The sequence below is a fragment of the Monodelphis domestica genome, chromosome 4, assembly GCF_027887165.1.
Source record: "Monodelphis domestica isolate mMonDom1 chromosome 4, mMonDom1.pri, whole genome shotgun sequence".
Classification (NCBI taxonomy): Eukaryota; Metazoa; Chordata; class Mammalia; order Didelphimorphia; family Didelphidae; genus Monodelphis; species Monodelphis domestica.
Window position 1 is genome coordinate 430,561,674 of NC_077230.1, and position 24,434 is coordinate 430,586,107.

The 24,434-nt window shown below is 58.8% G+C and overlaps 3 protein-coding genes across 5 annotated transcripts; 2 read left to right on the forward strand and 1 right to left on the reverse strand.

The window, feature by feature from the left end:
- The first annotated feature begins 134 nt into the window (after window positions 1-134).
- On the forward strand, window positions 135-23,152 carry LOC103092481 (tigger transposable element-derived protein 1-like). Of its 3 annotated transcripts, none has more exons than XM_056825484.1 (2): window positions 135-642; window positions 21,014-23,152. In XM_056825484.1, exon 2 carries the CDS (start codon window positions 21,092-21,094, stop codon window positions 22,763-22,765), a length of 1,674 nt encoding a protein of 557 aa, XP_056681462.1. In that variant the 5' UTR covers window positions 135-642; window positions 21,014-21,091; the 3' UTR covers window positions 22,766-23,152. The 3 variants fall into 3 exon arrangements, with proteins under 3 accessions (XP_056681462.1, XP_007505732.2, XP_007505733.2); XM_007505670.3 differs by lacking the exon at window positions 135-642 and adding an exon at window positions 18,119-19,632; XM_007505671.3 differs by lacking the exon at window positions 135-642 and adding an exon at window positions 19,859-20,900.
- LOC130458790 (proline-rich protein HaeIII subfamily 1-like) lies at window positions 639-6,760 on the forward strand. Its single transcript, XM_056825497.1, has 2 exons — window positions 639-2,035; window positions 2,688-6,760. The coding sequence occupies exons 1-2, from the start codon at window positions 1,357-1,359 to the stop codon at window positions 2,705-2,707; spliced, it is 699 nt and encodes a 232-aa protein (XP_056681475.1). The 5' UTR covers window positions 639-1,356; the 3' UTR covers window positions 2,708-6,760.
- Window positions 10,678-12,077, reverse strand: LOC130459027 (uncharacterized). Its single transcript, XM_056826242.1, has 3 exons — window positions 11,771-12,077; window positions 11,421-11,657; window positions 10,678-11,321 (listed from the first exon to the last, which is right to left on the reverse strand). The coding sequence occupies exons 1-3, from the start codon at window positions 12,075-12,077 to the stop codon at window positions 10,678-10,680; spliced, it is 1,188 nt and encodes a 395-aa protein (XP_056682220.1).
- Window positions 23,153-24,434: the final 1,282 nt, after the last annotated feature.

A 24,434-nucleotide genomic window follows, 5' to 3' on the forward strand; every position in this document is an offset into this window, starting at 1 on the left:
CTTCGGCTCTGGCCGCTCTCGGCCCCGCGGCGCGCATGCGCAGACGCGGCGCGCAGCCCCGGGCTGCGCTCGGCCATTTCCGGGTTGGAGCTTCGGGCGCTTCCGGAGGAGATTGGCCTTCGGGCTGCCGGCGGAGATGGCGGGGGCAGGGGGGCGGAGGGAGAGTGCTGGAGGGCAGGGGATGTGGTTCAGAGGTCCACCGCAACTCGGGAAGAGGAAACGGGCTACTAGTCTCCACGGAGTCCCGAGTGCACACACCGTGGGGACCAGGGCTGGCAGCTGTCACTCTAGGCCCGTCCCGCCGACTTGAGAGTAGCACGCGACAGACGGTATCCGCCCATTGGAGAAGGTCCGGAGAGACTGCACACCCAGCCAATCGAGGCCCGGCACTAGGCACCGGGGGCGGGGCCGAGACGCCATTCTCTTCAGCACCTGGAAATGCCGAGGGGGCTAAGATGACTGAATCGTAGCTGCAGCTTCCTGCCTTCCGGTCTCCATGACAACCTCAGACCTCCTGGAGGGGCGCGTGACGCCTCAGGAGCCTCGGACCCAGGTCTCACCATGGCAACTCGCCGGCCCTTTTGGCCGCGAGAGCGCCGCGCACTACTAGAGAAGCGGTTAGCCCCGGGACGGTGACTAAAGGTGAGAAAGACGCGAGCTCCGGACAGAGCAGCAGGAGGAGGAGGAGGAGGAGGGGAGGAAGGCTGTTCCCATGGCAACCCCACTTCGCCTGCGCCCTAGAGTCGAAGCGCCGTGCACTGTGGGAAAGGGCCAGGAGTGTACGCTGGGACTGCTGGGTAGCGTAGTCCGGCTAAGGAGCGGAGCGGGGTGGGGGGCACGTGATGGGCGGAGCGGTGGAGCGCGAGTCCTGCGGGGAGGGGAGGTACGAAAGTACCGGCCGTAGCGTCCTCCCCCGCCCCTTTCTCCGCCCTCTTCTTCCTCCTTTGGCTCCTCTAGGGCCGCCTGGGAAGGTGGTAGAGGGGAGCCCCTGGAGAGGGATGGGGAGCGTCCCGGCGCTGGGCTAGTGCTGCACAGGCAGGGGAGGCAGGCGCTCTTGCCCCGCCCACTTTACAGAATGGGAAACCGAGGCAGGGGCGGGCGCCCCCGCTCCCCTCCCCCGCAGAGGCCCGCTTTCCGGGCCCAGAGGAGCCGGGAGGGGGGCCGAGCGGGAGAGCCTCCTGGGGGTCCTCCGTGGCTCACAGCCTCGGTGTCCTCCTCTCCCCACCCCAGGAGCTGAGTGCTGTAGAGAGGCCGGGGGCAGGGCCGGAAAGAGCCGCCGCCGCCGCTGCCGCCGCCGCTGCTGAGGAGGGACCGCCCGCCGCGGGCCCTTGGGTGGGCTGCGACCCCAGACCCCCCATGGCTCACGGCCAGCCCGGAGGGGAGCTCTGGTACTCGGTGCCCTTCCAGCTCCTCTGTCGGGCCGTGCCGCCAGCCCTGAAGTCGTCCCGCAGCCGGAGAGCCCTTCCCAGCGGCCCCGGGCCCTCCGGGGCGCCCCCCCAGGGCGGGGTCCCGGCCCCCCAGCTCCTCCGGCTGCACAGGGAGCTCTCGGCTTCCCTGCGGCCCGGGAGATCCGTCCCCGCCAGTCCCCAGGCCTCTGGACCACGGCAGCTTGGCCGGCCCGGGCCTCAGGTGCGCTCCCCCAGGGGGGGGCCTCCTCCCCTTTGCCCCCAGCCCAGACCTGCCCACTGGCCCGGGAAAGCTGCCCGGGGCCGGGCCAGCCGCAGGCCTGTGTGCAGGGGCGCCGCCCTGAAGGCTTTGCCCCCCACCCCCGCGGGGCTCCCCCTTCCCGCCGGGCCCCCGTCTCCCGGGCCCCGTCTGTCCTGCCTGCTGCGTTCCCTGCAGCTCCGGCCCTGCAGGCCGGCCCAGGGGCTCCTCCTGCTCGGCCTGCCCAGGCCGCCCCCCCAGGCGATCCCCCCCAACTCCCCCACCTCGGCCTTCAGCCCCAGCCCGGCCCCGTCTGGAGAGCCCCGAGCCTCTTCGCACCGGGACGCTCGCCGCCACGGGCGGGCCAGCTGCAAGGACGGCGTCTCTCTGGGTGAGGCTCCCGGCGGCCCGCTGGGGAGGGGATGGCGTCGAGGCCCTGCGGAGGCTGGATTCGAACTCCAGCCTGCGCTCGGTGCTGTTGCCCAACGAACTAAGCCAGAGTGGCCGGGCAGCCGGAGCGTTCCCAAAGGGGCGCTTGGGGGAGGCCCACCCCGGAGGGGAGGAGCCCCCGCTGGCCAGCCCCGGGCTCCCCTTGAAGGCCAGCAGAGGTGAGGGCGCCCAGCAGCAAACCAGAGCACCTGGGGCTCCGCTCCCAGAAGCCAGTGACTGGGGGGGCACCAGGCCGGGGTCCCCGCCTCCGGGCAAGCGGCTGAGTCCCTCCTCTCCTCTCCAGAATGGGGTGAAGGCTGTCCTCGCCCCTCTGGGCGAACGCTCCTTCGCAGCCTTCCACAAAGGCTCTCGGGACAGCCCCCTGTTTACAGAGGAGGAAACTGAGGCAGGCCAGAGCAGGAGAAGGGCCCCCACAGGGTTGGGGCGTTGGGTGCTCCATCCCGCGCCCTGGTAGGCAGGGGGGCCCTCGGGGGGTCCCCTGGGAGCGGGTTAGACCGCAGGGTATGCAGAAGGCCTCGCCCGCGAGGCAAGGAGCTGCCGTGGGCTCCCAATCGGCGGCGCGCGGGTGACGGCCTCCTTTCCCCCCAAACAAGGAAAGGCCGTGCAGTGGTGACCCGGCGCGAGCTCGTTGGGTGAACCCCAGGAACGAGTGGCTGAGCCTCAGATGGGGACCAGACGCCGCGCCGCGCCCGCGAGGGGCCCACAATTAAAAGCGAACCCTACCCTGCCGGGGAGTCTCGTTTCTAGGCGGGGGGCGGCGCTGAGTCCGTGTCCCCTCCCCCCAGACGGAGCGGGGCCTCCCTGCCGAGTGTCCAGTCAGCAGGACCCAGAGCTGCGCTCCCAGCGAAGCCGCCCCAACCCCGGCAGCTTCCCGCCCTTGGGTCCCCGGGTCAGGAGACTCTGGGGCTGGGACCCAGGTGAACTCGGGGTCGCCGGGGGTGGCGATTTGAGTTCCTGTAGAGGAGGGGGACAGGGAAAGGGTGCGGGATTTCTCCCGCCTGGCCTGTGCCGGGGGGTCCTCCGCCGCGAGGAAGACGAGAGGCTTTTAAGGAGGGAGCTCGAGAAGACGCCTCACCCGCGCTCGGCTCCTCGGCTTCCTCCGGCGGGGCATCCAGGAAAACTCTCGGCCGAAGTGGACGAGAGCAGCCGCCGCGCCGCGAGGCGGGAACGCTCCGCACGCCGGCCCCGGCCAGAGCCGCCTCTCTGGGCGAGAAGGGCTGAGGCCGGAGGGAGCCACGGCACAGACCCGGCCGCGTGTGCCCCCCGTCACGTCAGAGGCTTCGTCTTTGACGAGTTAGCAGCTCCTCGGCGCTACTTCAGGCTTCCGCGTCAAGGGCCCTTCTGTGATCAATTTACCCTCTCCGGTACTAGATCTAAAAGGAGACTCCGCTGACCCCAATAGGGTCTCCCGGGGAAGCCGAAAGGGGGAGGGAAGATGGGGAGAAGCAAACAGAGCAGGACACCCATCGGAGCACCTTTGTGCTCGCAGAGGTCCGGGGTCCGACAGGCAAGAAGGGGATTTCTCTGTGGACCGCCGGCCTTGGCGGGGACCTCCGAGGTGCTCGGGAGGTTCTGCACACACTGAAGGCCTCGAGACCGGGCTGGGGGGCTGCTTCTTCAGAAGCAGGATCCCCTCCGTGCCTTGGAGAGGTCTGGAGGGAAGTCAGTAGCTCTGGCCTGTGAGCCCCCGATCCCCGCTGCCCACGTCTGGCCCGAGTCCTCAGAGCTTGGCCTGGGCCAGGATTCCCGATTCTGCCTTGCCACTAGTTAGGTCGGATGGGGGAAGCGAGCTCGGAGCTTAGGGTTCCGCCTTCATCGCCAGGGTGCCCGGTGCTGCACCTCTGAGCTAAAGAACTTGCATGCTTCTACTTCGGACCGTGTTTGGCTCCCCCCGAACCGAAGACCTGCTTTGGAAAACCGCCAGGAAAAAGTGAGAGGAACAAAGCTGACCTAGACCCAGGGTTTACCTCGGCCGTAGAACACCTTCCAATTCCCTAGAGTGGCGATGGCGGACCTTGTAGGAATGGAGTGCTGCCCCCCCCCCCCAAGTTCTGGGTACCCTCGTCTTACCCTTCACAGGGGAGGGAGAAAGCCCTCCCATCGGGCTCCTGGGAGGAGGGGCGAGTGAAGTGAGTGCAGAGAGGGGGAAGGGAGCAGTCCCAGTGCTCTGCTCCCCTCCAGCTCTGCTACCTGTGAGCTGCCCCCTTACCCTGTGTGCTCCCACTGGGCTGCTGGGCAGAGGGGAAGGGCTCCGCCTGAGTCTCTCTGCCTTTCTAGTAATGAACTCTGGGGGGGGCGTGGTGGCGCACCTGTCCACAGAGAGGGCTCTGGGTGCCATCTTTGGCACCCATGCCATAGGTTTGCCATATGTAATCAGTTGATTTTTTTTTGCTTTCTTAAAAAACCCGCGCCAACGCTCTACTGTTATTTTTCTTGTGTTGTTCTTCAGGGCTAGGCAATGGGGGTTAAATGACTTGCCCGGGGTCACGCAGCTAGGGAGCATTGGAGGTCAGATTTGAAGCCAGGACCTGGCTCTGCTGCCCTCTTTCTCCAGTTATTGAAGTCTTCCTTTATTTCAGTAGAGTGGTTTGTAATTGCATTCGTTCCTCTCAAGTCCTGGCTTTTGCTTAGGAATCGCAGATTTCTTCCAGTCCTTCCTGCTAAGTGAGCATCGGCGCTGCACAGCAACACTTCTCACGTCTTCCTTCTTGAGATGACGGTTGCCATTTGTTTTAGATCCGTCTCCACTTAGGCCAGCCTCAGGCTGGCCCCCCCACCCCCCAGAGGCCTGGGGGCACCTCATCCCATGTCCCAAAGCCGGGCCGTCAGGAGGGCGGAAGTAGGCCTGACTGGGGGGCCTCCCTCCTGCCATTTGACTTCTGGTCCCACTTGGGTTCCTGGGTAACCCAGCCAGGGTTACTGCAAAGCTCTCCTTTGAGAGGCGGAGGAGGAAGAAGGGGAGTCTGTCCTGCATCGCTCTCGGGGCACATCACAGCTCGGTCCAATTTGGGGCGCTTTCTTGGAGGTTTTTAGACCAAAGTGTTCATCTGCTCAAAAGCTTTTTCTCCTCCTGCCGTGTTTTCAGTGTTTGTTCCCAATGAGTTTAAGCCACCTCCCTTCCAGGCCTAGAGCAGGGAAGAGTCTCTTCAGGCTGTTCTTTGGAGGTGCTGCCTTTAGTTTTCTTTTTCTCTTTTATCTCCTTTTGCCTTGGGTCTCAGTGGCACCATGGTTCTGTGGTGGGGTGCCTTTTCCCTCTACTCTGGCAAACGATCTACAGAGCATTGGAGTGAATGTTTGCTAGGATTCGCTGGTAAATCCCTCTGGGCCTGGGGCCCCCCTTAGGAGCCCTTCTCCTCCCTCCCTCCTTCCCCCTTCTTCCCTTCCTCCTTTCCCACCTTCCTCCCTTCCCCCTTTCCTCCCTTCCTCCCTTCCTCTCTCCATCCTTCCCTCCTTCCTCCCTTCCCCCTTTCCTCCCTTCCTCCCTTCCCTCCTTCCTCCCTTCCCCCTTTCCTCCCTTCCTCCCTTCCTCTCTCCATCCTTCCCTCCTTCCTCCCTTCCCCCTTTCCTCCCTTCCTCCCTTCCTCTCTCCATCCTTCCCTCCTTCCTCTCTCCATCCTTCCCTCCTTCCTCCCTTCCCCCTTTCCTCCCTTCCTCCCTTCCCTACTTCCTCCCTTCCCCCTTTCCTCCCTTCCTCCCTTCCTCTCTCCATCCTTCCCTCCTCCCTCCCTTCCTTCCTTCCTCTCTCCATCCTTCCCTCCTTCCTCCCTTCCCCCTTTCCTCCCTTCCTCCCTTCCCTCCTTCCTCCCTTCCCCCTTTCCTCCCTTCCTCCCTTCCTCTCTCCATCCTTCCCTCCTTCCTCCCTTCCCCCTTTCCTCCCTTCCTCCCTTCCTCTCTCCATCCTTCCCTCCTTCCTCTCTCCATCCTTCCCTCCTTCCTCCCTTCCCCCTTTCCTCCCTTCCTCCCTTCCCTACTTCCTCCCTTCCCCCTTTCCTCCCTTCCTCCCTTCCTCTCTCCATCCTTCCCTCCTCCCTCCCTTCCTTCCTTCCTCTCTCCATCCTTTCCTCCTTCCTCCCTTCCCCCTTTCCTCCCTTCCTCCCTTCCTCTCTTCATCCTTCCCTCCTTCCTCCCTTCCCCCTTTCCTCCCTTCCTCCCTCCCTCCTTTCCTCCTTTTCTCTTTTTCTGAGATTGCCTTTGTTGACTGGGAAAAAACACAACTATTAAATACTCAAAATCCCTCTTTAATCAAGGGCAAAAAGGGGTTCAGCGCTAGGAGGCCTCAACAACAGAGCTGTGCGCTGAGGATTGAACTCTCTGCTCTGGTCACTGACCCCTGGGAAAGTGCCAATCCCAAGAGCCATCAAAGTTGGGGAGCTTCAATACCTTTCTAGATGACCTGGGGGCTTAGGGCGAGAGGGACAGTTGATTGACTTTACAATGGTAAGAAAGAAATAATAGTGAGGGGCAGATGCCCTACAATGGACACAAAAGGGAAAGATCCAGCCCAGGGCTGCACCATCTTGGTAAAGGACTTTAGGCCAGGGAGGAAAACCCTCCCTTTTTTTGGGACAAAAGAGATACTTGACCTCAGATGGGATTAGCTGTTTCCACTCAAACCACCCGGATGTCTATTGTTAGCCGGAGACCAGTGAAGGGGGACCTGGGGGGGGGGGGGGGGGGGGCTTTGGAGGTGCTGCCTTGAGTTTTCTTTTCCTCTTTGATCTCCTGTTGCCTTGGGTCTCAGTGGCACCACGGTTCTGTGGAAGGCCAAACCTGGGGTTTCTGACTCCTAGATATCCATGGTGACACCTTATTTAAATTCTGTTTTTAGTCCATTGTGCTTTATGTTTTTAGGATTATTCATCTCTTTAATTTACTGGCTCCTTAGCATGTCATTGGCTGCAATTTTTTTAGATTTTATTTTATTTGTGTTTTTTAAACCCTCCCCTTCCCCCTTAGAATCAATCCTGGGTATTGGTTCCAGGGCAGAAGAGTGGTAAGGGCTGGGGGGTCTGAGGATGCATTTGCGCCTCCCATTCCTAGGCCAGACGCTCCGTCCACTGAGCCACCCAGCTGCCTCTCCATTCCTTGCGTTCCGATCCCCCTCCCGCCCATGTGAAGCCCTGCTGCCAAAGAGGGAAAGGCAGAAGCTCCGGGAGCGGCTTCGTCGTCCTGGCTCTGCCGGCTTCACTCTGCATCCGCTCGGGCACGTCTTCCTGGGTTTCTGAGGAGGTCGTCGCCGTCGGGTTGCACAGCTTGTTCCGCCGCTCCAAGCCCACTTCCTGCCAAGGGGTTTCCCCTGTTGGCCTTTGTTCAGACCCTTTTCACGGCTCCTTTCGGGAATTGGCTGTTTCTCCCCTCAGAAGCCGCCCGACGCCGTCGTTCTGTTCCGTTACAGGGTTCTTAGTTTCCGTTTTCTCTGATTTTCAGAACTCTTACTTTCGAGGGCTTCAAGCGCTTGTTAGCGGCGCGTTTCACTTAGCGACCTCGTCTCTCTCTCCCTTTAAACTGGCCAACGTGGTCTTTCTTTAGAAGCTCTTCCCGCTTCCTCCCCCTCCTGCATCCAAGGAGCGCGGTCACTGATACGATGGACATGTACTCCCTTCTGCACTAGAGCAATCTTAGCATGGAGCAGCCCCTCCAGTGTGGCCCAGGCACGTGAGAATTCCAGCGTGTCAGACTAACAAGAGGCCCGGAAGGACTTCGGGTGGGCCAGACTCGGTCAGCAGTTCCTCCGTCCCCTTTTGTTCTGGAAGGTTCTCCCTTTGCGGCCACGTCCCCTGGCTGGATCTTTCCTTTGGTGCCCAGGAGAATCCTGCCTAGAACTCCCCGTTGCCTTGTAGCCATTGGAAAGCCAAGCAGGCACGGTCTTCTGTCCTCAGTTGCCCAGTTGTTGGCGTGGTGTCGCTCCCAGAGCCTTGGGCGCGTGGCTGCAGAGGCCCAAAGATCGCACTGTGTCCCTCCTGCCTGCTCCGTGGTGCTGTGTTGTTTCCACGGTGACACACATCCATAGAAGGAAGTGGTGAGTCATTTGTTTTCCTTCCCTGTTCCTGCTCCCACAGTTCTTTCTTTAGATGTGGAACGTCCTCCTTTTCACGGGTGCCTTGGGATCGCCTCGGAGTAGCAGAGGCCATGATGTTGGCTTGTTCCTCTTGTTTCTGCTCACTCCTAGTTCCTATAGAAATCCGCCAGCTCACCATTCCTTTGAGCACAAGTCTTCCATCCCCATCAGACACCCCAGTGTGTTCAGCCATTCCCCAATCGAAGGGCATGCCACCACAAAGGGTGCGGCGGTGAATATTCTTGTACAAGCCTTTTCCCTTATGATCTCTTTGGGGTACAAACCCAGCAGGGCTGTGGCTGGATCAAAGGGCAGCCAGTCTTTTAGTGCCCTTTGGGCAGAGTTCCAAATTGCCTTCTGGAATGGTTGGATCCATTCACAACTCCACCAGCAATGCATGAGTGTACTGATTTTTGCCAAATTCCCTCCAGCGTTTATTCTTTTCCTTTACTGGCCTATTGGCCAATCGGCTAGATGTGAGGTGACCCTCAGCATTGTTTTGATGTGCATTTTTCTCATCAGGAGGGATTTAGAACAGTTTTTCACGATTGTTGATAGTTTTGATTGCTTTATCTGAAACTGCCTTGACCATTTGTCAATTGGGGAATGGCTTGAGTTGACTTAGTTCCTTATACATTTGCGAAATGTGGCCTTTGTGTCAGAGGTTTTTGTTAGAAATTTCCCCCCCTAGTTTGTTGCTTCCCTTCTAACTTTGGTTGCATTTCTCTTTTTTTTTTCACAAAACTCTTTCTAGTTATGTATGCAGGTTCTGTATAGCCCTCCACCAGAAGATGCTTTGGCTGCACACTATGAGTTTCATTGCTGTGGCAGCTTAATGGCGCAGTGGATAGTGTTGAATGTGGAATGAGACACCCGCAGGCGTGCCCTCCCTCCAACTTCTCCAAGTGCCTCCATCTTTATATTCATGGCGTCTATTTTGTAGGTTCCTCATTAGAGTATCAACTCTTCCAGAGATTGTTCACTTTTTGTTGTCTAGCACTAGCACCTATTAGTGCACGTGTGGACTGGTCCTGAGACCGTGGACAAGTCATTTGACCCCTCTCAGACGCAGTTTCCTCATCTGTGGCGATCCCCAATGCCTACATGGCCTAGTGCTGGATCCATGTTCATTGATGGTTAGATTCCTCGATCAAACGCGATCTTTGTGGGAGAGGAGCGGCACTTCTCCCCCTTGGCTGTTGTAGCTGCCTGCAGCCACAACTCGGGCTTTTTCGTGGGTGAACCCTCAGGAGGAGGTTGGAGATGAATTGCAGCAAGTAGGCTCTGGTGGGATAGAGCTTCCTCCCGTTGGGCCACACTCAGTTATTGGGGTTACAGACAGGAAGGGGGAAGCTGGGATCACCCCAAGAGGTACCTGCGCATCCCGAAACAGTAGATGTAGCAGATGCCCCAAATCCGGAGGACACGTGGCCAAAGGCATGAGTTTGTCTGAGAGCTGCGTCAATCGCTCGCTGTTGGTAAAGCAAAAGGTCCTGAGATATCCAGTCCATCTTTCAGCACTGGCCAGCTTAAGGACTGAGCCCAGGAGCGGAACTTGGTAAAAATGAGCACGAAGCTCATGAATGGGGTTTTGGAGTCCCCCAAAGATAGGACCAAAGTTTATACGTGCCTCGACTGCTCCGACTGTGCTCCTGAAATTGGAATTTCTGAGCCCCCACCAATGTGGGTCCTGTCCACTAGTCAGCCAGCTGGTAGCGGGCTCAAAGCAAAAAGTTACTAAGAAAAATGGCAGCAAAACATGTCCAGCCCAGACTGGGGGCGTTACCTGGCCTTGTCCTACACTGAACAGTAACCCTTAAAGTACTCTTTATATATATATTATATACAGTAGATATAAAGTGTCAAGTACCTTTTGTCTTGGCATCAGAGACCGGAATCTTCCTTTTGTACCCATTGTAAAGCATCAGCCTCTCCATGATAAGCCTGTCTAGGACTCCTCATTTCCTGGTAGCCATTGTAAAGTCAATCAATCCTATTTCCTTGTCCTTAGTTGACAAAGGGTATAGAAGACCCCCAAGTTCTATTATTCTTTGGAGTGCGTTCTTCCAGGGACACAGTCCCCAGAGTGCTTGGCTCTGGGTGGCAGCTGGTTATTAAGGACTTTGTCTCTTATCCTGATTAAAGATTTGCTTTTTAGGACTACTTTAGTGGTTCTGTGTTTTTCCAAGTTGACAGGGGCACCCTTACCCAGGAATATCATTTGGGGTGCCCAGAGAATCCATTTGTGCTGAGGCCACACCAAGTGCTCCCAGGGCTCAGTGTGTGTGCCTCCCTAGTCACCCTGAGAACCCCTTAGGTGCCCATCTTGGTGAGGCTTATGGCTCTGGGGGTTGGCCAATTGGAACTATGGCTCAAGAGGCCCATTCTTAAACTGTCCTGGCTCTCAGCTCTCAGGCAGGTCCCAGACCGGAATTCCAGGCTCTGTGCCCCTCAGTTTTCTCATCCTGTCTTAATCCTCCCCGAGCCTATTCCCAGCAAGGCTAAGTTCCTGTTCTCCCCAGCGTTCAGCCTAGTTGAGACCACTTGGGGCTTTGGACCATCGGCTGGGAGCTGCTCGGGGTCGGGACTTCCTTATAGGACGGATCCTTGGGACTCAGAGCTGCTCGGGGTCGGGACTTCCTTGTAGGATGGCTCCTTAGGGCTTTGGGGCTTCGGCCTGGAGCTGCTCGGGGTCGGGACTTCCTTGTAGGACGGATCCTTGGGGCTTGGAGCTGCTCGGGGTCGGGACTTCTTTTTAAGACAGCTCCTTGGGGCTTCGGGCCTTCGGCCTGGAGCTGCTCAGGGTCGGGACTTCCTTGTAGGACGGCTCCTTGGGGCTCGGAGCTGCTCGTGGTCGGGACTTCTTTGTAGGACGGCTCCTTGGGGCTTCGGGCCTTCGGCCTGGAGCTGCTCAGGGTCAGGACTTCCTTGTAGGACGGCTCCTTGGGGCTCGGAGCTGCTCGGGGTCGGGACTTCCTTTTAGGACAGCTCCTTGGGGCTTTGGGCCTTTGGCTGGGAGTCGGACTTCCTTGTAGGACAGCTCCTTGGGGCTTGGAGCTGCTCGGGGTCGGGACTTCCTTGTAGGATGGCTCCTTAGGGCTTTGGGGCTTCGGCCTGGAGCTGCTCGGGGTCGGGACTTCCTTGTAGGACGGATCCTTGGGGCTTGGAGCTGCTCGGGGTCAGGACTTCCTTATAGGACGGCTCCTTGGGGCTCGGAGCTGCTCGGGGTCGGGACTTCCTTTTAGGACAGCTCCTTGGGGCTTTGGGCCTTCGGCCTGGAGCTGCTCGTGGTCGGGACTTCTTTGTAGGACGGCTCCTTGGGGCTTCGGGCCTTCGGCCTGGAGCTGCTCGGGGTTGGGACTTCCTTGTAGGATGGCTCCTTGGGGCTCGAAGCTGCTCAGAGTCAGGACTCCCTTGTAGGACGGCTCCTTGGGGCTTTGGGCCTTCGGCCTGGAGCTGCTCAGGGTTGGGACTTCCTTGTAGGATGGCTCCTTGGGGCTCGGAGCTGCTCGGGGTCGGGACTTCCTTGTAGAAAGGCTCCTTGGGGCTTTGGGCCTCCATCCTGGAGCTGCTCGGGGTCGGGACTTCCTTGTAGAAAGGCTCCTTGGGGCTTTGGGCCTCCATCCTGGAGCTGCTCGGGGTCGGGACTTCCTTGTAGGACGGCTCCTTGGGGCTTTGGGCCTCCATCCTGGAGCTGCTCAGAGTCAGGACTCCCTTGTAGGACGGCTCCTTGGGGCTTTGGGCCTTCGGCCTGGAGCTGCTCAGGGTTGGGACTTCCTTGTAGGATGGCTCCTTGGGGCTCGGAGCTGCTCGGGGTCGGGACTTCCTTGTAGGATGGCTCCTTGAGGCTTTGGGCCTTCGGCCTGGAGCTGCTCAGGGTCAGGACTTCCTTGTAGAAAGGCTCCTTGGGGCTTTGGGCCTCCATCCTGGAGCTGCTCGGGGTCGGGACTTCCTTGTAGGACGGCTCCTTGGGGCTCGGAGCTGCTCGGGGTCGGGACTTCTTATAGTGTGACAAGGAAATCACTTTAAAAGACTGATATATATTAATTTAAGGTCGCCAAGGAATTCAGCTATGTAATTCCTAAATGAAAACTCAAGTCAGCAGTCAACCTTTTATGGAGTTTAATTACAAACAAGAGGAAGAAAGGTATTAGAGAGAGAGAAGGGAATAGGGCTTAAATACCCCCTCTGTTTAGGCTGGGCCAAAAGGCCCAAGCCCTTAGATAGCTGGGGCAAAGAAAGGAGATCAGTCCCTATCACTCACATGACCAAAATGGAGAAACAGTCTCAGGGGCCTCCACCTCCAGCTTCCTTCAGAGCAAGCTTCTCAGAGCACAACCTCTCAGAGCAAAACCTCTCCAACCCCCCCCACTCCTCAGACCCTGCTATCTTTAAGGAAACCATCCAAGTTCCCTCCCCTCAGTTCTCACATCTACCAATCACTGTCAATGTCTTCCCTGTGCCACCTGGGAGTCGGGTCTTCCTTGTAGGACAGCTCCTTGGGGCTCAGAGCTGCTCAGAGTCGGGACTACCTTGTAGGACGGCTCCTTGGGGCTTTGGGCCTTCAGCTGGGAGTCAGGACTTCCTTGTAGGACGGCTCCTTGGGCCTTCAGCCTGGAGCTGCCCGGGATCGGGACTTCCTTGTAGGACGGCTCCTTGGGGCTTTGGGCCTTCGGCTGGGAGTCGGGACTTCCTTGTAGGACAGCTCCTTGGGGCTCGAAGCTGCTCAGGGTCGGGACTTCCTTTTAGGAAGGCTCCTTGGGGCTTCGGGCCTTCGGCCTGGAGCTGCTCGGGGTCGGGACTTCCTTGTAGGATGGCTCATTGGGGCTTCGGGACTTCGGCTGGGAGTCGGGACTTCCTCGTAGGACGGCTCCTTGGGGCTCGAAGCTGCTCGGGGTTGGGTCTTCCTTGTAGGAAGGCTCCTTGGGGTTCGGAGCTGCCCGGAGTCGGGACTTCCTTGTAGGATGGCTCCTTGGTGCTTCCGGCCTTCGGCTGGGAGCTGCTCGGGGTTGGGTCTTCCTTGTAGGAAGGCTCCTTGGGGTTCGGAGCTGCCCGGAGTCGGGACTTCCTTGTAGGATGGCTCCTTGGTGCTTCCGGCCTTCAGCTGGGAGCTGCTCGGGGTTGGGTCTTCCTTGTAGGAAGGCTCCTTGGGGTTCGGAGCTGCCCGGAGTCGGGACTTCCTTGTAGGATGGCTCCTTGGTGCTTCCGGCCTTCGGCCTGGAGCTGCTCGGGGTCGGGACTTCCTTGTAGGAGGGCTCCTTGGGGCTTTGGGCCTTCGGCTGGGAGTCAGGACTTCCTTGTAGGACGGCTCCTTGGGCCTTCGGCCTGGAGCTGCTCGGGGTCGGGACTTCCTTGTAGGATGGCTCCTTGGGGCTTTGGGCCTTCGGCTGGGAGTCGGGACTTCATTGTAGGACGGCTCCTTGGGGCTCAGAGCTGCTCGGGGTCGGGACTTCCTTGTAGGACGGCTTCTTGGGGCTCGGAGCTACTCGGGGTCGGGACTTCCTTGTAGGAGGGATCCTTGGGACTCAGAGCTGCTCGGGGTCGGGACTTCCTTGTAGGAGGGCTCCTTGGGGCTTCGGGCCTTCGGCTGGGAGTCGGGACTTCCTTGTAGGACAGCTCCTTGGGGCTCGAAACTGCTCGGGGTCGGGACTTCCTTTTAGGAAGGCTCCTTGGGGCTTCGGGCCTTCGGCCTGGAGCTGCTCGGGGTCGGGACTTCCTTGTAGGATGGCTCATTGGGGCTTCGGGACTTCGGCTGGGAGCTGCTCGGGGTCGGGACTTCCTTGTAGGACGGCTCCTTGGGGCTTCGGGACTTCGGCTCGAAACTGCTCGGGGTCGGGACTTCCTTTTAGGAAGGCTCCTTGGGGCTTCGGGACTTCGGCTGGGAGCTGCTCGGGGTCGGGACTTCCTTGTAGGACGGCTTCTTGGGGCTCAGAGCTGCTCGGGGTCGGGACTTCCTTGTAGGAGGGCTCCTTGGGGCTCGAAACTGCTCGGGGTCGGGACTTCCTTTTAGGAAGGCTCCTTGGGGCTTCGGGCCTTCGGCTGGGAGCTGCTCGGGGTTGGGACTTCCTTGTAGGACGGCTCCTTGGGGCTCGGAGCTGCTCGGGGTTGGGACTTCCTTGTAGGACGGCTCCTTGGGGTTCGCTGCTGCCTCGGGGAGCTCTTCTGCAGTCCTGCCAGGCCTGCTGGTGAGTCACTAGGATTCCCTGGGGGACGGAGCTTCATTTCCCCGGATCAGCATTTCGGGCCGGCGCGGCAGTCTCCTCACCTCTTTCCCTTGCCCACCCCCTTTACTAGTCTTCCAAGTAAACAAAATTGCCAAGAGCTGCTCGCAGTCTTCCTGACTTAAGGGATAATAGTTGGCGACCACTTTTGATGACTGATTTAGTTAACGCCCCAATTTCATGTGAAACCCTCGAAGTTCATCCCCCAGTGGGGGATTCCGCCTGCAGCAGTGCTCCCCATTGGCCTCTTCGGCCCCTGGAGGGCTTCTCCCCCTGCTGGCCCAGGTGCTCTCTGCTCCTCGCCCCGGGGAGGCGGCTCCCCTCTGGTTGCAGGGGCTGTGGCAGTAGCTAAGTGTCTGCCTCTGAGGTCCCAGACGTCACCGGCCTCCTCACTCTTCGGGCAGAGGGCGGGGGGAGCCCTTCTAGACCAGGCTCTTCCCGGCTCTCCAGCGCTGGAGGTCCTGGGGCTGCTTCCTACGCTGGGTGCTGAGCCCTGTCCGCAGTCCTCCGCGCTCGGAGCCCCAGAGGCGGCCTCGCTTCTGGATGGCTTCGCTGTCGCTGGGCTTCTTTACGTTCTCACAGGTTTGGCTTCTAGCAGAAGGCCCCGCGAGCTTGATCCTTTTCCTAAAAGGTGGCCTGTTAGCAGCTGCTGGAGGTTGGGGATTTAAGGCTGGCTAGAACTGGAGAGAGAAAGCTTGTGGTGGTGCCCCCAGGCTCGTCAGAAAGCAGAGCAGAGCGTGTCTGTGGCGTCGTGCATGCGCTCTCGCTGGCATCGGCCCGGCTGCCGCCTCTCCTCGGCAGGGTGGGGGTTAGGGTTCCAGGGATCCCCTAAGCCGTACGTGGCGGGGATTGAAAAGGAGCCCTGGAAGCAGGCCGCCACGAGTGATCGGGACCGGCCGTGGCGGTGTTTCACAGACGGAAGCCCGTTTCCTTAGAAAGAACACATCGAAGAGGGATGGCCGCCAGTGCAGAAAAGAAACGGGGCTGGGGGCCGCGAGGACATCCGAGGGGTGTTCCGAAGCTGACTCTGGGCAGAGAGTTCCTGGAGCTCCCTTGGGGCGGCGTGCGGATATTGCACAGGATGGAGTTCGGAATCCTGTTCGGGGGGACTCGGCAATCGAAGCTTTACTACTCTGCAGTCTGAAAGCTAGCAGGCGCCTTCGAAAGGTCCTCTGGAACGTCCAAGACTGAGCCGGCGTGGGTGGAAGCTGGTGCCAGAAAGCAGAAGCTGTAGCACGAGCTCCCGTCCTGGGCAACGGGAGGCGCTATTGAGCTGTCAGTACTAGGTTCTAACTTCTGATGTTCCGCCGGCTTGATTGACGAGGCTCCGACCCTCAATAAAATCAGCCGAGACCACGCTAAAGATTTGTCCCTGTGCCGTTGTCTCTCCCTGCTCCTCCCATGGCTCACTCTCTCTAGCCTGTGAACTTAATCCATTACTTTCCATCTTTCAGCTTCCCTCCAGAGGCGATTCACACCCCCATGAGAAATATAGGTAGCTCCGAATTCTACAGGGGGGTTATGAGCTTTGTTCATTTTAGTCAGCTGGAGGCTTTGTACTAGATAAATAAGTCTTTATTAGTAAAGAGTAAGACAGACAGACAGAAAGTTTCCAGCCTATCCTCCTCAGTCCCCAGCCCAATTAATTTGGCTTCATCCCGTCATAAGATTCCCCAAGGGCTCAGGCCAGCCAAGGAGTGGGCTTGGGTTCAGGAAAGACTAGAGCCCAAGAGACTGGATTCCTGGATTCCCAGCCCAGCACCTGGTCCCCACCAGGAGGCCAGAGATTGCCAGAGATGGCTTACATAGATAAGTGCCAGAACAGCTTTGAGAGAGCTCCTTTCACAAGCCCAAAAAATGGCAGAGAGCTCCAGCCTGTTTCCGATTTTCTAATTGGCCGGGGGTTTCCCTTCACATCCCTGGACTTCAACCAGTCCAAAATCTAACCTGCCACACTGTTGACTTCAGCAATCTGGTTGTCTCCTAGACAAATTCACACAAGTAAGAATCCACGCTGATAAGTGTGGAAATTTATGAAGTAGAGACAAATGGAGGTTAAAAAGAGTTTAAGGAAAGTTTGGCAAGAGATACATCATCTCTGGCACATTTCACCTCTTAGCTTCCAACCCCCAGAGAGTGGGACTGTCTCTGTGCATCAACTTTTCCACTTAGATCTCCTTCACACACGAGTATCTTTGTGCACACTCATCTATGCACCATGGATGAAAATGCACAAAGACAATCGTCATCCTCGGTTACCGAGAGACTACTACTACTATCTCTCTTTATATTCACTTCTGGGGCAACTCTTGTTGATTCCACCTTTGCACCATCTCTGGTCCATTTCATCTCTGGACCATCTCTTGTCAATTCCACCTCTGCAACATCTCTTGTCAATTCTACCTTTTAAACATCTCTTGTCAATTCCACCTCTGCACCATCTCTGGTCCATTTCATCTCTGCAACATCTCTTGTCAATTCCACCTCTGCACCATCTCTGGTCCATTTCATCTCTGCAACATCTCTTGTCAATTCCACCTCTGCACCATCTCTGGTCCATTTCATCTCTGCAACATCTCTTGTCAATTCCACCTCTGCAACATCTCTTGTCAATTCTACCTTTTCAACATCTCTGGTCCATTTCAATTCTCAGCATTTCTCCTGAATTTCCAGTCTGGGGGTAACTCTTGGGTTGATTTCACCTCTGAAGTTTCTCTTATAACCCATATCCTTCTCTCTTCTCTGATACTGCCCCTACCCTGGCATGGGCTCTCATTACTTCATGCCTAGACTATTGCAGTGGCTGTTGGAGGGCTCTCCCTGCCTCAAATCTCTCCTCAATCCAGTCCACCATAGTTATTTTCTAAAGCACAGGTCCAATCATGTCACCTCCCCTTCAGTAAATTCCAGTGGCTCCCTATCACATCCCCAGTCAAATAAAAAACCATCTGGGTGGCATTCAAAGCCCTTCATAACCCTAATCTAAAAGGAAGTCCACCCCTACCTTTCCAAGCATCTTACACCTCACACCTTACTCAGATCTAGTGACGATGACTTCCTTGCTATTCTAAGATACTCCATCTCTCAATTTAGGCAGTTTTCTCTGGCTACCCCCAATTCAAGAATGTTCTTTCTCATTTCTGCCTTCTGGCATTCTTGGCTTCCTTCAAGTGCCAGCTAATACCCATCTCCTGAATGAAGCATTTCCCCATCAATTCTCCTTAATTCTAGTGCCTTCCTTCTGTTGATTAGCTTCAGTTTATCCAGCCTTTCTCTTGTCTGCATATTGCTCCCCCCCCCCCCCAGAAGGGGCTGCATTTTGTCTTTCTTGGATCTCCAGACCTTAGCATAATGCCTGGCACGTAGTAGTGCTTGACAAATCGCTCCATGTTTATTGACCTGAAACAGTGGTTCTAGGAGGAGAGTGACCCCAGAAGTGGTGTCTGAATTCTAGGGCCAGAGGAAGGCTTGAGCATAAAGAACTGGGCATGGTAGAGGAAATCTGGAGGGCAGCCTGGAAGGGAATTAGGCATGAGACCACTGCCTCGTCCAGGGGTAGGGCTTGGGAAGAGAAGGGAACCCACGGAGCAGGCAAGGGAGTGTTGTGAAAAGGGGGGGGGGGGGAGTGATCTACAGAGAAGACCCTGTGGGAGGCTCCAGCAAAGGAGAGGGAGGAGGAGAACCAGGAGAGACAGAAAACCTGGAGAGGAGAGAGTCTCCAGGCGTGAGGCCATTGGTTCAGGCAGCTGGGGGGGGGGGGGAGGCATTTAGCTGCACAGGTAGCAGAACTAGGACCCTCTTTAGCTCCAATGGCAGGTTTGGGAGGAGGCGGGAGCCTGAAAAGAAGGGAGAGAACGAGCATGCATTCATGTGCCTCCCAACACCCCTGGGAGACAACTGGGGAAACTGAGGCAGGAAGGCTGCCCAGGGAGCATCTGAGAAGGAGGCAAAAGCGTGGGAGGGCCATTCCTGGCTAGCTTTCCTCCTCCTTGCAAGGCCTGGTGTGGAACAGGAGACGGGCCTGAGCTCAAAGCCAGCTCCGGACACTTCCTGGCTGTGTGGTCTGGGGAAAGTCACTGGGCCTGCAGGGCTGGGCTGCCCACAGCCCCGTCTGGCCTTTGGGTGTCCCCGGGCCCGCCCTGAGGCAGGCCTTCCTTAGAGGGAAGGGGACTCGCCTTTTGGGCAGACGGTGCAGCGCCCGCCTTCCCCGGAAGGGGGCGCCAGCTCTTCCGTCTTCACTGGGAAACTGGCCTTTAGGCAGCGGGAGCTCCCAGGCTCCCTCCACCAGCGGCTCGAGAACCCCGGACTGCCTCCTCCCCGCTGCTGGGCCCCAAAACGCTTCCAGGACTGCCCGCTGGTTGTAGGACCTGGACTGTGTCCGAGGATCCCAAAGCACTTTCAGGGCCTGTCATGGCTACTGTGGGACTCTGGACAGTTCCCTATCCTCCCCTCCCCCCCAGGGCCGTGTCTGCCCAAGACTCTCGATTCTCAGGACCGTCCGTCCCTTCGCCGGGTGCCCCACTCTCTCCCCTCAGAGTTAAACTGTGCCCCAGGCTTTCCGACTGTAAACCCAGGGGTTGGCCCCATTCGCTGCACCACCCGTCTTCGAATGGCAATGGTCGCTATGCGCGGATAACCCGCAAAGGTTCGGCGGGTGGGCTGAGGCACACTCGGGCGCATGCGCAGAAGTTTCCCCGACTCGGAGTCAAGGTAACGCGTCCTCTCCTCCCTCCCTGCCAGGGCCCCAAATGAGCATGTGCATCCAGTGAGGTTCTGGTGGGCGGGGGAAGGTAGAAAAGAACATCGGTGATGTCATTCCTCCTTTTATTTCCCGCCCCCGCCTGCTGACGCATGCGCGCCAGAAGGCCGCAGCCAACTGCCGCTTAGCCTTCTGGGATATGTAGTTTACGAAGATCGTGGAATGAGGCGGCTGATACCAACCTACATTTCTCGGATGCCTCGGGGTGGCGGGGGAGAGCCCAGACATGATCTTCGCTAGTCGAGATGGTATCTTTAGCCCATATAGCTACCCAGCTCTTCCCAAAGTCGCAGGAAGACGCCATTTCTCTACGGAGAGTGACGTAACACCCTGGAGTGGCAACTCCGCCCCGCGCCGGGGTCTCCACAGCAACCCTCCCCGCCTTCAGTTGGAGGTTCACCCCCAGAGCGCTGGGACAGCTGGGAATGGAGGAATGAGGGGGTCGTGTCTGAATTTGCGCATGCGCGGCCAAGCCTGGCGGCCGGCTCAGGAGTCTGCAGGTGAGGGTGGGGGAAGTGCGGGCGGCTGGCTTTGAGCGTTAGGACACCGGTCAGGCCAGTTACGGGCCCGAGGCCGTGGCAGGGGGAGCCAGAGATCCGCACAAGGACTCAGTTCTGAGAGCCTCCCGGAGCCTAACCCGAGGAACTGGAAAAGGCGGTGGCAAGGGGCGGGACGAAGGGGGACAGGCCGCTGCGCGCGCATCTATCCAGAAGTGGGGCGGGACGGGTGGGCAGGCTGTTGCGCGCGCATCCTGCCTCCTTTGACAGGGCTAGAAGGGAGCCGGGCTGCTGCCAGCGCCTCCTGGGGGAGGCTGGCACCGGACTCGGGGCCGCTGGTGGAGCTGGGCACCCCTGTCCCTTAGGCCACCCCGCTCCCCGCCCCTTACCTTCTGGCACGCACAAGGGGGGCTGGCGAGGCCTTGAATGCCGTTCCGAGAGGAGGGAGGTGCCGGAGAGGCCTGGCCCCTGTTGTGCCTCGCTCTTCTGCCCCCCCCCCCCTCAGCCCAGGCCGTCTGGCCCGACTCGTTAATGGCGGAAGCCGCCATCTCTTGGCACCGCGCGTCACCCAGAGGCTACCCCCAAACGTGGGGAGGCTCTGGGGTTAGATGCCCGGGTCAGAGGGGCCCTCGAGGCCACGTTTTCTCCTTTGGTTCCCTGGAGGCCTTTGGGACCACCATGGCCCCGACTGCTGCCCGGGAGCCAGCATCCCGGAAAGGCCGTCCTCCAGAGCCCGTCTTCCTGCTTCACTCCTGTGGGGCTCCAGGGAGCTTCCCACCCACCAGGCGGCCCCTGTGATGGAGGCCCGGAGCAGGAAGGAAGAGGCTTGTCCAGCTTAGGCCAGGGAGGTCCAGCGTGCCCTGTGGGCCTGGAGTGGGAGAGGCGAGCCAGCTGGGGGGGGCACCCCTCGAGGACAAGTTCCCATGGCCAGAGGTAGTGGGAGGGGAGCTGTGGGGGGGGGCAGTGGAGAGGGCCCAGGAAAGGGGGAGGAGCCACTCTAGAACGATGCAATGGAGGATGGAGCTATAGGACTCGACCATCAGGAGAGCAATTTGTGGGGCTCAGGTGGCTCAGGCCTGGGGTCCAGTCTGACCTCCGGGGACCCCATGGCCTAGCCCTTCCTGCTCCCATGCCTCCTTTTGACCGTTTCAAGAGCAGGAACACCTGAAGGGAACAGTTTTCGTGGACGGTCAAGGCCCCCCACTGCGGCCACACTAGTGAGGGAGGGCCGCGCCCCAGCTGCCTTCACACCACTCGCCCTGGATCCCCTGGTAGGTCTCCTGGCCTGTGGGCAAACGTCCTGGAGTCGGGCGTGGAGGATGGGAAGAGAACGTGGAGCGCGTTGGGTTCGTTTCATGCCAATGGCGTTTCTCATCTTCCGCAGGGAGCCACGTCCAGAGGCGAGGCGAGGCCCCAGCAAACGGTGGGGAAGGGAAATCTCGGGGGCTCTGGGGCCAACGGAATGGAGACGGCGTCTCGCCCCAAAGCGCCCGGGAAGAGGCTGCTCGGCGGCCCCAAGCGAGACCGGAAATCCATCACCCTGCACGTTAAGTTGGAGGTGCTGAGGCGCTTCGAGGAGGGTGAGAAGCTCACCCAGATCGCCAAGACCCTGGGGCTGGCCACGTCCACGGTGGCCTCCATCCGAGTCAATAAAGACAAGATCAAGGCCAACTCTCAGGCAGCCACTCCCATGAGCACCACCCAGCTGACCCGGTGCCGCGGCGTGGTCATGGGCACCATGGAGAGGCTGCTGAGCCTGTGGATCGAAGACCAGAAGCAGCGGCGCCTGCCCGTCAACACCGTGCTCATCCAGGAGAAGGCCAAGAGCCTATTCGAGGACTTGAAGCAGAAGCACGGGGAGAGCGCCCAGACGGAGACCTTCGGCGCGAGCAACGGCTGGTTCGCCCGATTCAAGGCACGGCACAACGTGCTCCTGACCGACGAGCCCGCCGTGGCTGACGCCGAGGCAGCCCGCAAGTACCCGGACGTGCTGCGGAAGATCATCGAGGAGGGGGGCTACACGCCCCAGCAGGTTTTCAACATCGACGAGACGGGGCTCTTCTGGAAGCGTCTGCCCGAAAGGACGTGCGTGTCTCTGGAGGACAAAGTCGGGCCGGGGTTCAAGGCCTCCAAAGACCACCTGACCCTGCTCCTCGGAGGCAATGCTGCTGGGGATTGCAAACTGAAGCCTTTGCTCGTGTACCCTTCGGAGAATCCCCGGGCTTTGAAGGGCTGTTCTAAGCCCAACCTGCCTGTGATCTGGAGGTCCAACCGCAACGACTGGGTGACCATGAGCATCTTCCAGGAGTGGTTCACCCACTTCTTCTGCCCAGCCGTGGAGAGGCACTGTGCCGAAAACAAGCTCCCCAACAAGGCTCTGCTGATCCTGGACAGCGCCCCGTGCCACCCCGTCTACTTGGATGACCTCTCTGCCAGCGTCAGGGTGGCGTTTCTGCCCAAGAACACCTCGGCCTTGATCCAGCCCATGAACCAAGGCGTGATCACCACCTTCAAGGCCTCTTACCTGAGGAGGACCCTGGGTCAGCTCATTCAGGAGACCGACGGCGAAGAGAAGCCCACCGTCCGGGAGTTCTGGCGAAGCTACAACATCATGACCGCTGTGGACAACATCGCCGAGGCCTGGCAGGAGCTCAAGCCGGCCACCATGAATGCGGTCTGGAAGAAGCTGTGGCCGGAGTGTGTCCTGGCCTCCTCAGAGGCCGAAGCCCTGCCACAGATCCACCAGAACGCGGGGGCACTCGCTGACCACAGCACCTTCGACGAGGAGGCCGAGGATGCTGTTGTCCGTTTGTTTCGGGCTCCAGGGCAGGGGCTGGTGCAGCTGGCCAGTGAGGTTGGCCTTGAGGATGGGGCTCACTTACTCCACTCCCACAGGGATGAGGAAGAGCTGCTGGCAATGCCAGCCCCCGGAATGGGGCGAGAGGAGCCCCCGGCTACCTCCCCGGAGCTAACCACAAAGCACCTGGCAGAAGCCCTCTCACACTTCGACAGGGGGCTGCAAATCCTTACTGACAATGACCCCGATCGGGAGAGGAGCCTGCAGGCGTGTTGTGGGCTGAACAGTGTGATCAGCTGCTATCGGGAGCTGTACAAGGAGAGGAGGGATGCCAAATAGGGACGTTCTGAGCCCTCACTTCCTCTCTTCTCCCGCCTTTGTTCACTCCGTCACTGTGCGCTGCCTCAACCCCTTACCCACTTGGCAGATGGTCTTGGAGGTCTGCCGCTCCTCTTGGGGGCGATCCTGGTCAGTCAGTCCTCTGAGCCCTCCCTGAGGGAGGCTCTGCCCAGAGGAAGCCCGTGTGCCTGGCAGATCAATGCGAGTAGTGTTGGAAATCTGCCTCAACCGGACCCGCGTGTCAGAAGCGAAGGGAGGACCAAGCAGCTGCCCTGGCCAGCGGGAGGGGAGGGAGCGGAGGGTGTCTGTCCAGGGGCCATGACTACAATTCTGTACACCAACCCAGACTTGGCTGTTAAGTAAATAAATTCCTGTTTGGTTGACAAATCTGTCTTCTGAGACTCGGTCCCTCCATTTCCTGAGTCCCCAGACCAAACGGCTGATAGATGCCCCTGCTGAGAAGCCCTTGGAATGAATGGCGGGCCTGCAGGCATGGGGCTGAGGTCTCTTTGACCTCTGGCAGACATGTGTGCGAATGAGGAATTGGGATAGACGGGGGACCAGATCCCTGAAAGGAAGGAGCGGGTGAGGCAGCAGTGGCTTACATGGAAGACCTTGTACTTAGCCCTTGGTTCTTGGGAGCACCCAACGACCGGGTCAAAAAGCCCTGTATGCGAATGACGACATAACGAGAGAGAGGGGCAGCCAAGCCCAAGGCAAATATGGAGGAAGACGCAGGCGAGGTTCGGCATGAAGGAGGTGGCCCCCGAACTGAGCCTTGAACTGAACAGATGGAGATAGAAGAGTGAGGAGACCATCACAGCGAAATGGCATCCATTCAAAATGCCCACTTTACACATTGGGGGCTGTGGCGCAAGGTTTTGGGATTCTCACGGACTGGGAGGTCCACGTGAGGCAGGAGGTTGGGGCCGGCAGCTACAAGAGGTGGATTCGGTGTGGGGCCACGTGTGTCCTCTTCCTGGTGGGGTACTAGCGTGGGTCAATGCATCAAGACAGTGATGACGAGAGCCAGGATCAAGAGAAGTGTTTGCAGGGCAAATCGTGCTTTGTGTCTTCACAGCCTTCACAGCCCTGGGCAGTCCCTACAAGACCGGCCTGAACAAGAAAACCTTCAGATGGGCTGGCTGGTTCCCAGGTCTGGAGGTCCATCGTGAAGACAAATGAGACTTGTTCTGCTTGTCCCTAGAGGAAATCTGGAGCCGTAAGCAATAGGCGAGTTTAGACTCAAGAAAGACACCTTGGGAAGTAGAACTAGTGAGCTCGCCCTCGTTGTAGGTCTTGGAATCGAGAGGGGAGGATCGCTGCTATTTGGATGGATTGTGGCGTCCGTGGGCGAGGGGAGATGATTTCTCAAGCCCCGTCCGACCTGAACACTGTTATTCTCATTCCTCTCGTTCCTCTGGAGGGCTTCTTTTTGGTTTCTGATTCACCAGAATTTTCTCCATTATCCAAGGTGAACGAAAAAGGTAGGGAGGAAGGGGAAGAGCACTTCGGCCATTGGCTGAAAAGTAGAGCGGTGAACCAGTGGGATAGACTAGAGGGAATGCCATTAAAATCGGAGACTAGACACGTACGTGCACACGTGCGCCTACGTAGGACTTGCCATAGGTGCTTCTTCTCTTCTCTCAGTTCCCAACGCCTCATGATC

Excerpts from the sequence above, each read along its gene's own strand:
- LOC130459027 (XM_056826242.1), bottom strand. The coding sequence starts at position 12,077 with ATGGAGGCCCAAAGCCCCAAGGAGCCTTTCTACAAGGAAGTCCTGACC. Across the intron at positions 11,658-11,770 it reads CGAGCAGCTCCAGGATGGAG|CTCCGAGCCCCAAGGAGCCA; the intron begins GCCCAAAGCCCC and ends GACCCCGAGCAG. Across the intron at positions 11,322-11,420 it reads CGAGCAGCTCCAGGCCGAAG|CTCCAAGCCCCAAGGATCCG; the intron begins GCCCAAAGCCCC and ends GACCCCGAGCAG.
- LOC103092481 (XM_056825484.1), top strand. The coding sequence starts at position 21,092 with ATGGAGACGGCGTCTCGCCCCAAAGCGCCCGGGAAGAGGCTGCTCGGC.
- LOC130458790 (XM_056825497.1), top strand. The coding sequence starts at position 1,357 with ATGGCTCACGGCCAGCCCGGAGGGGAGCTCTGGTACTCGGTGCCCTTC. Across the intron at positions 2,036-2,687 it reads CAAGGACGGCGTCTCTCTGG|GAAAGGCCGTGCAGTGGTGA; the intron begins GTGAGGCTCCCG and ends CCCCCAAACAAG.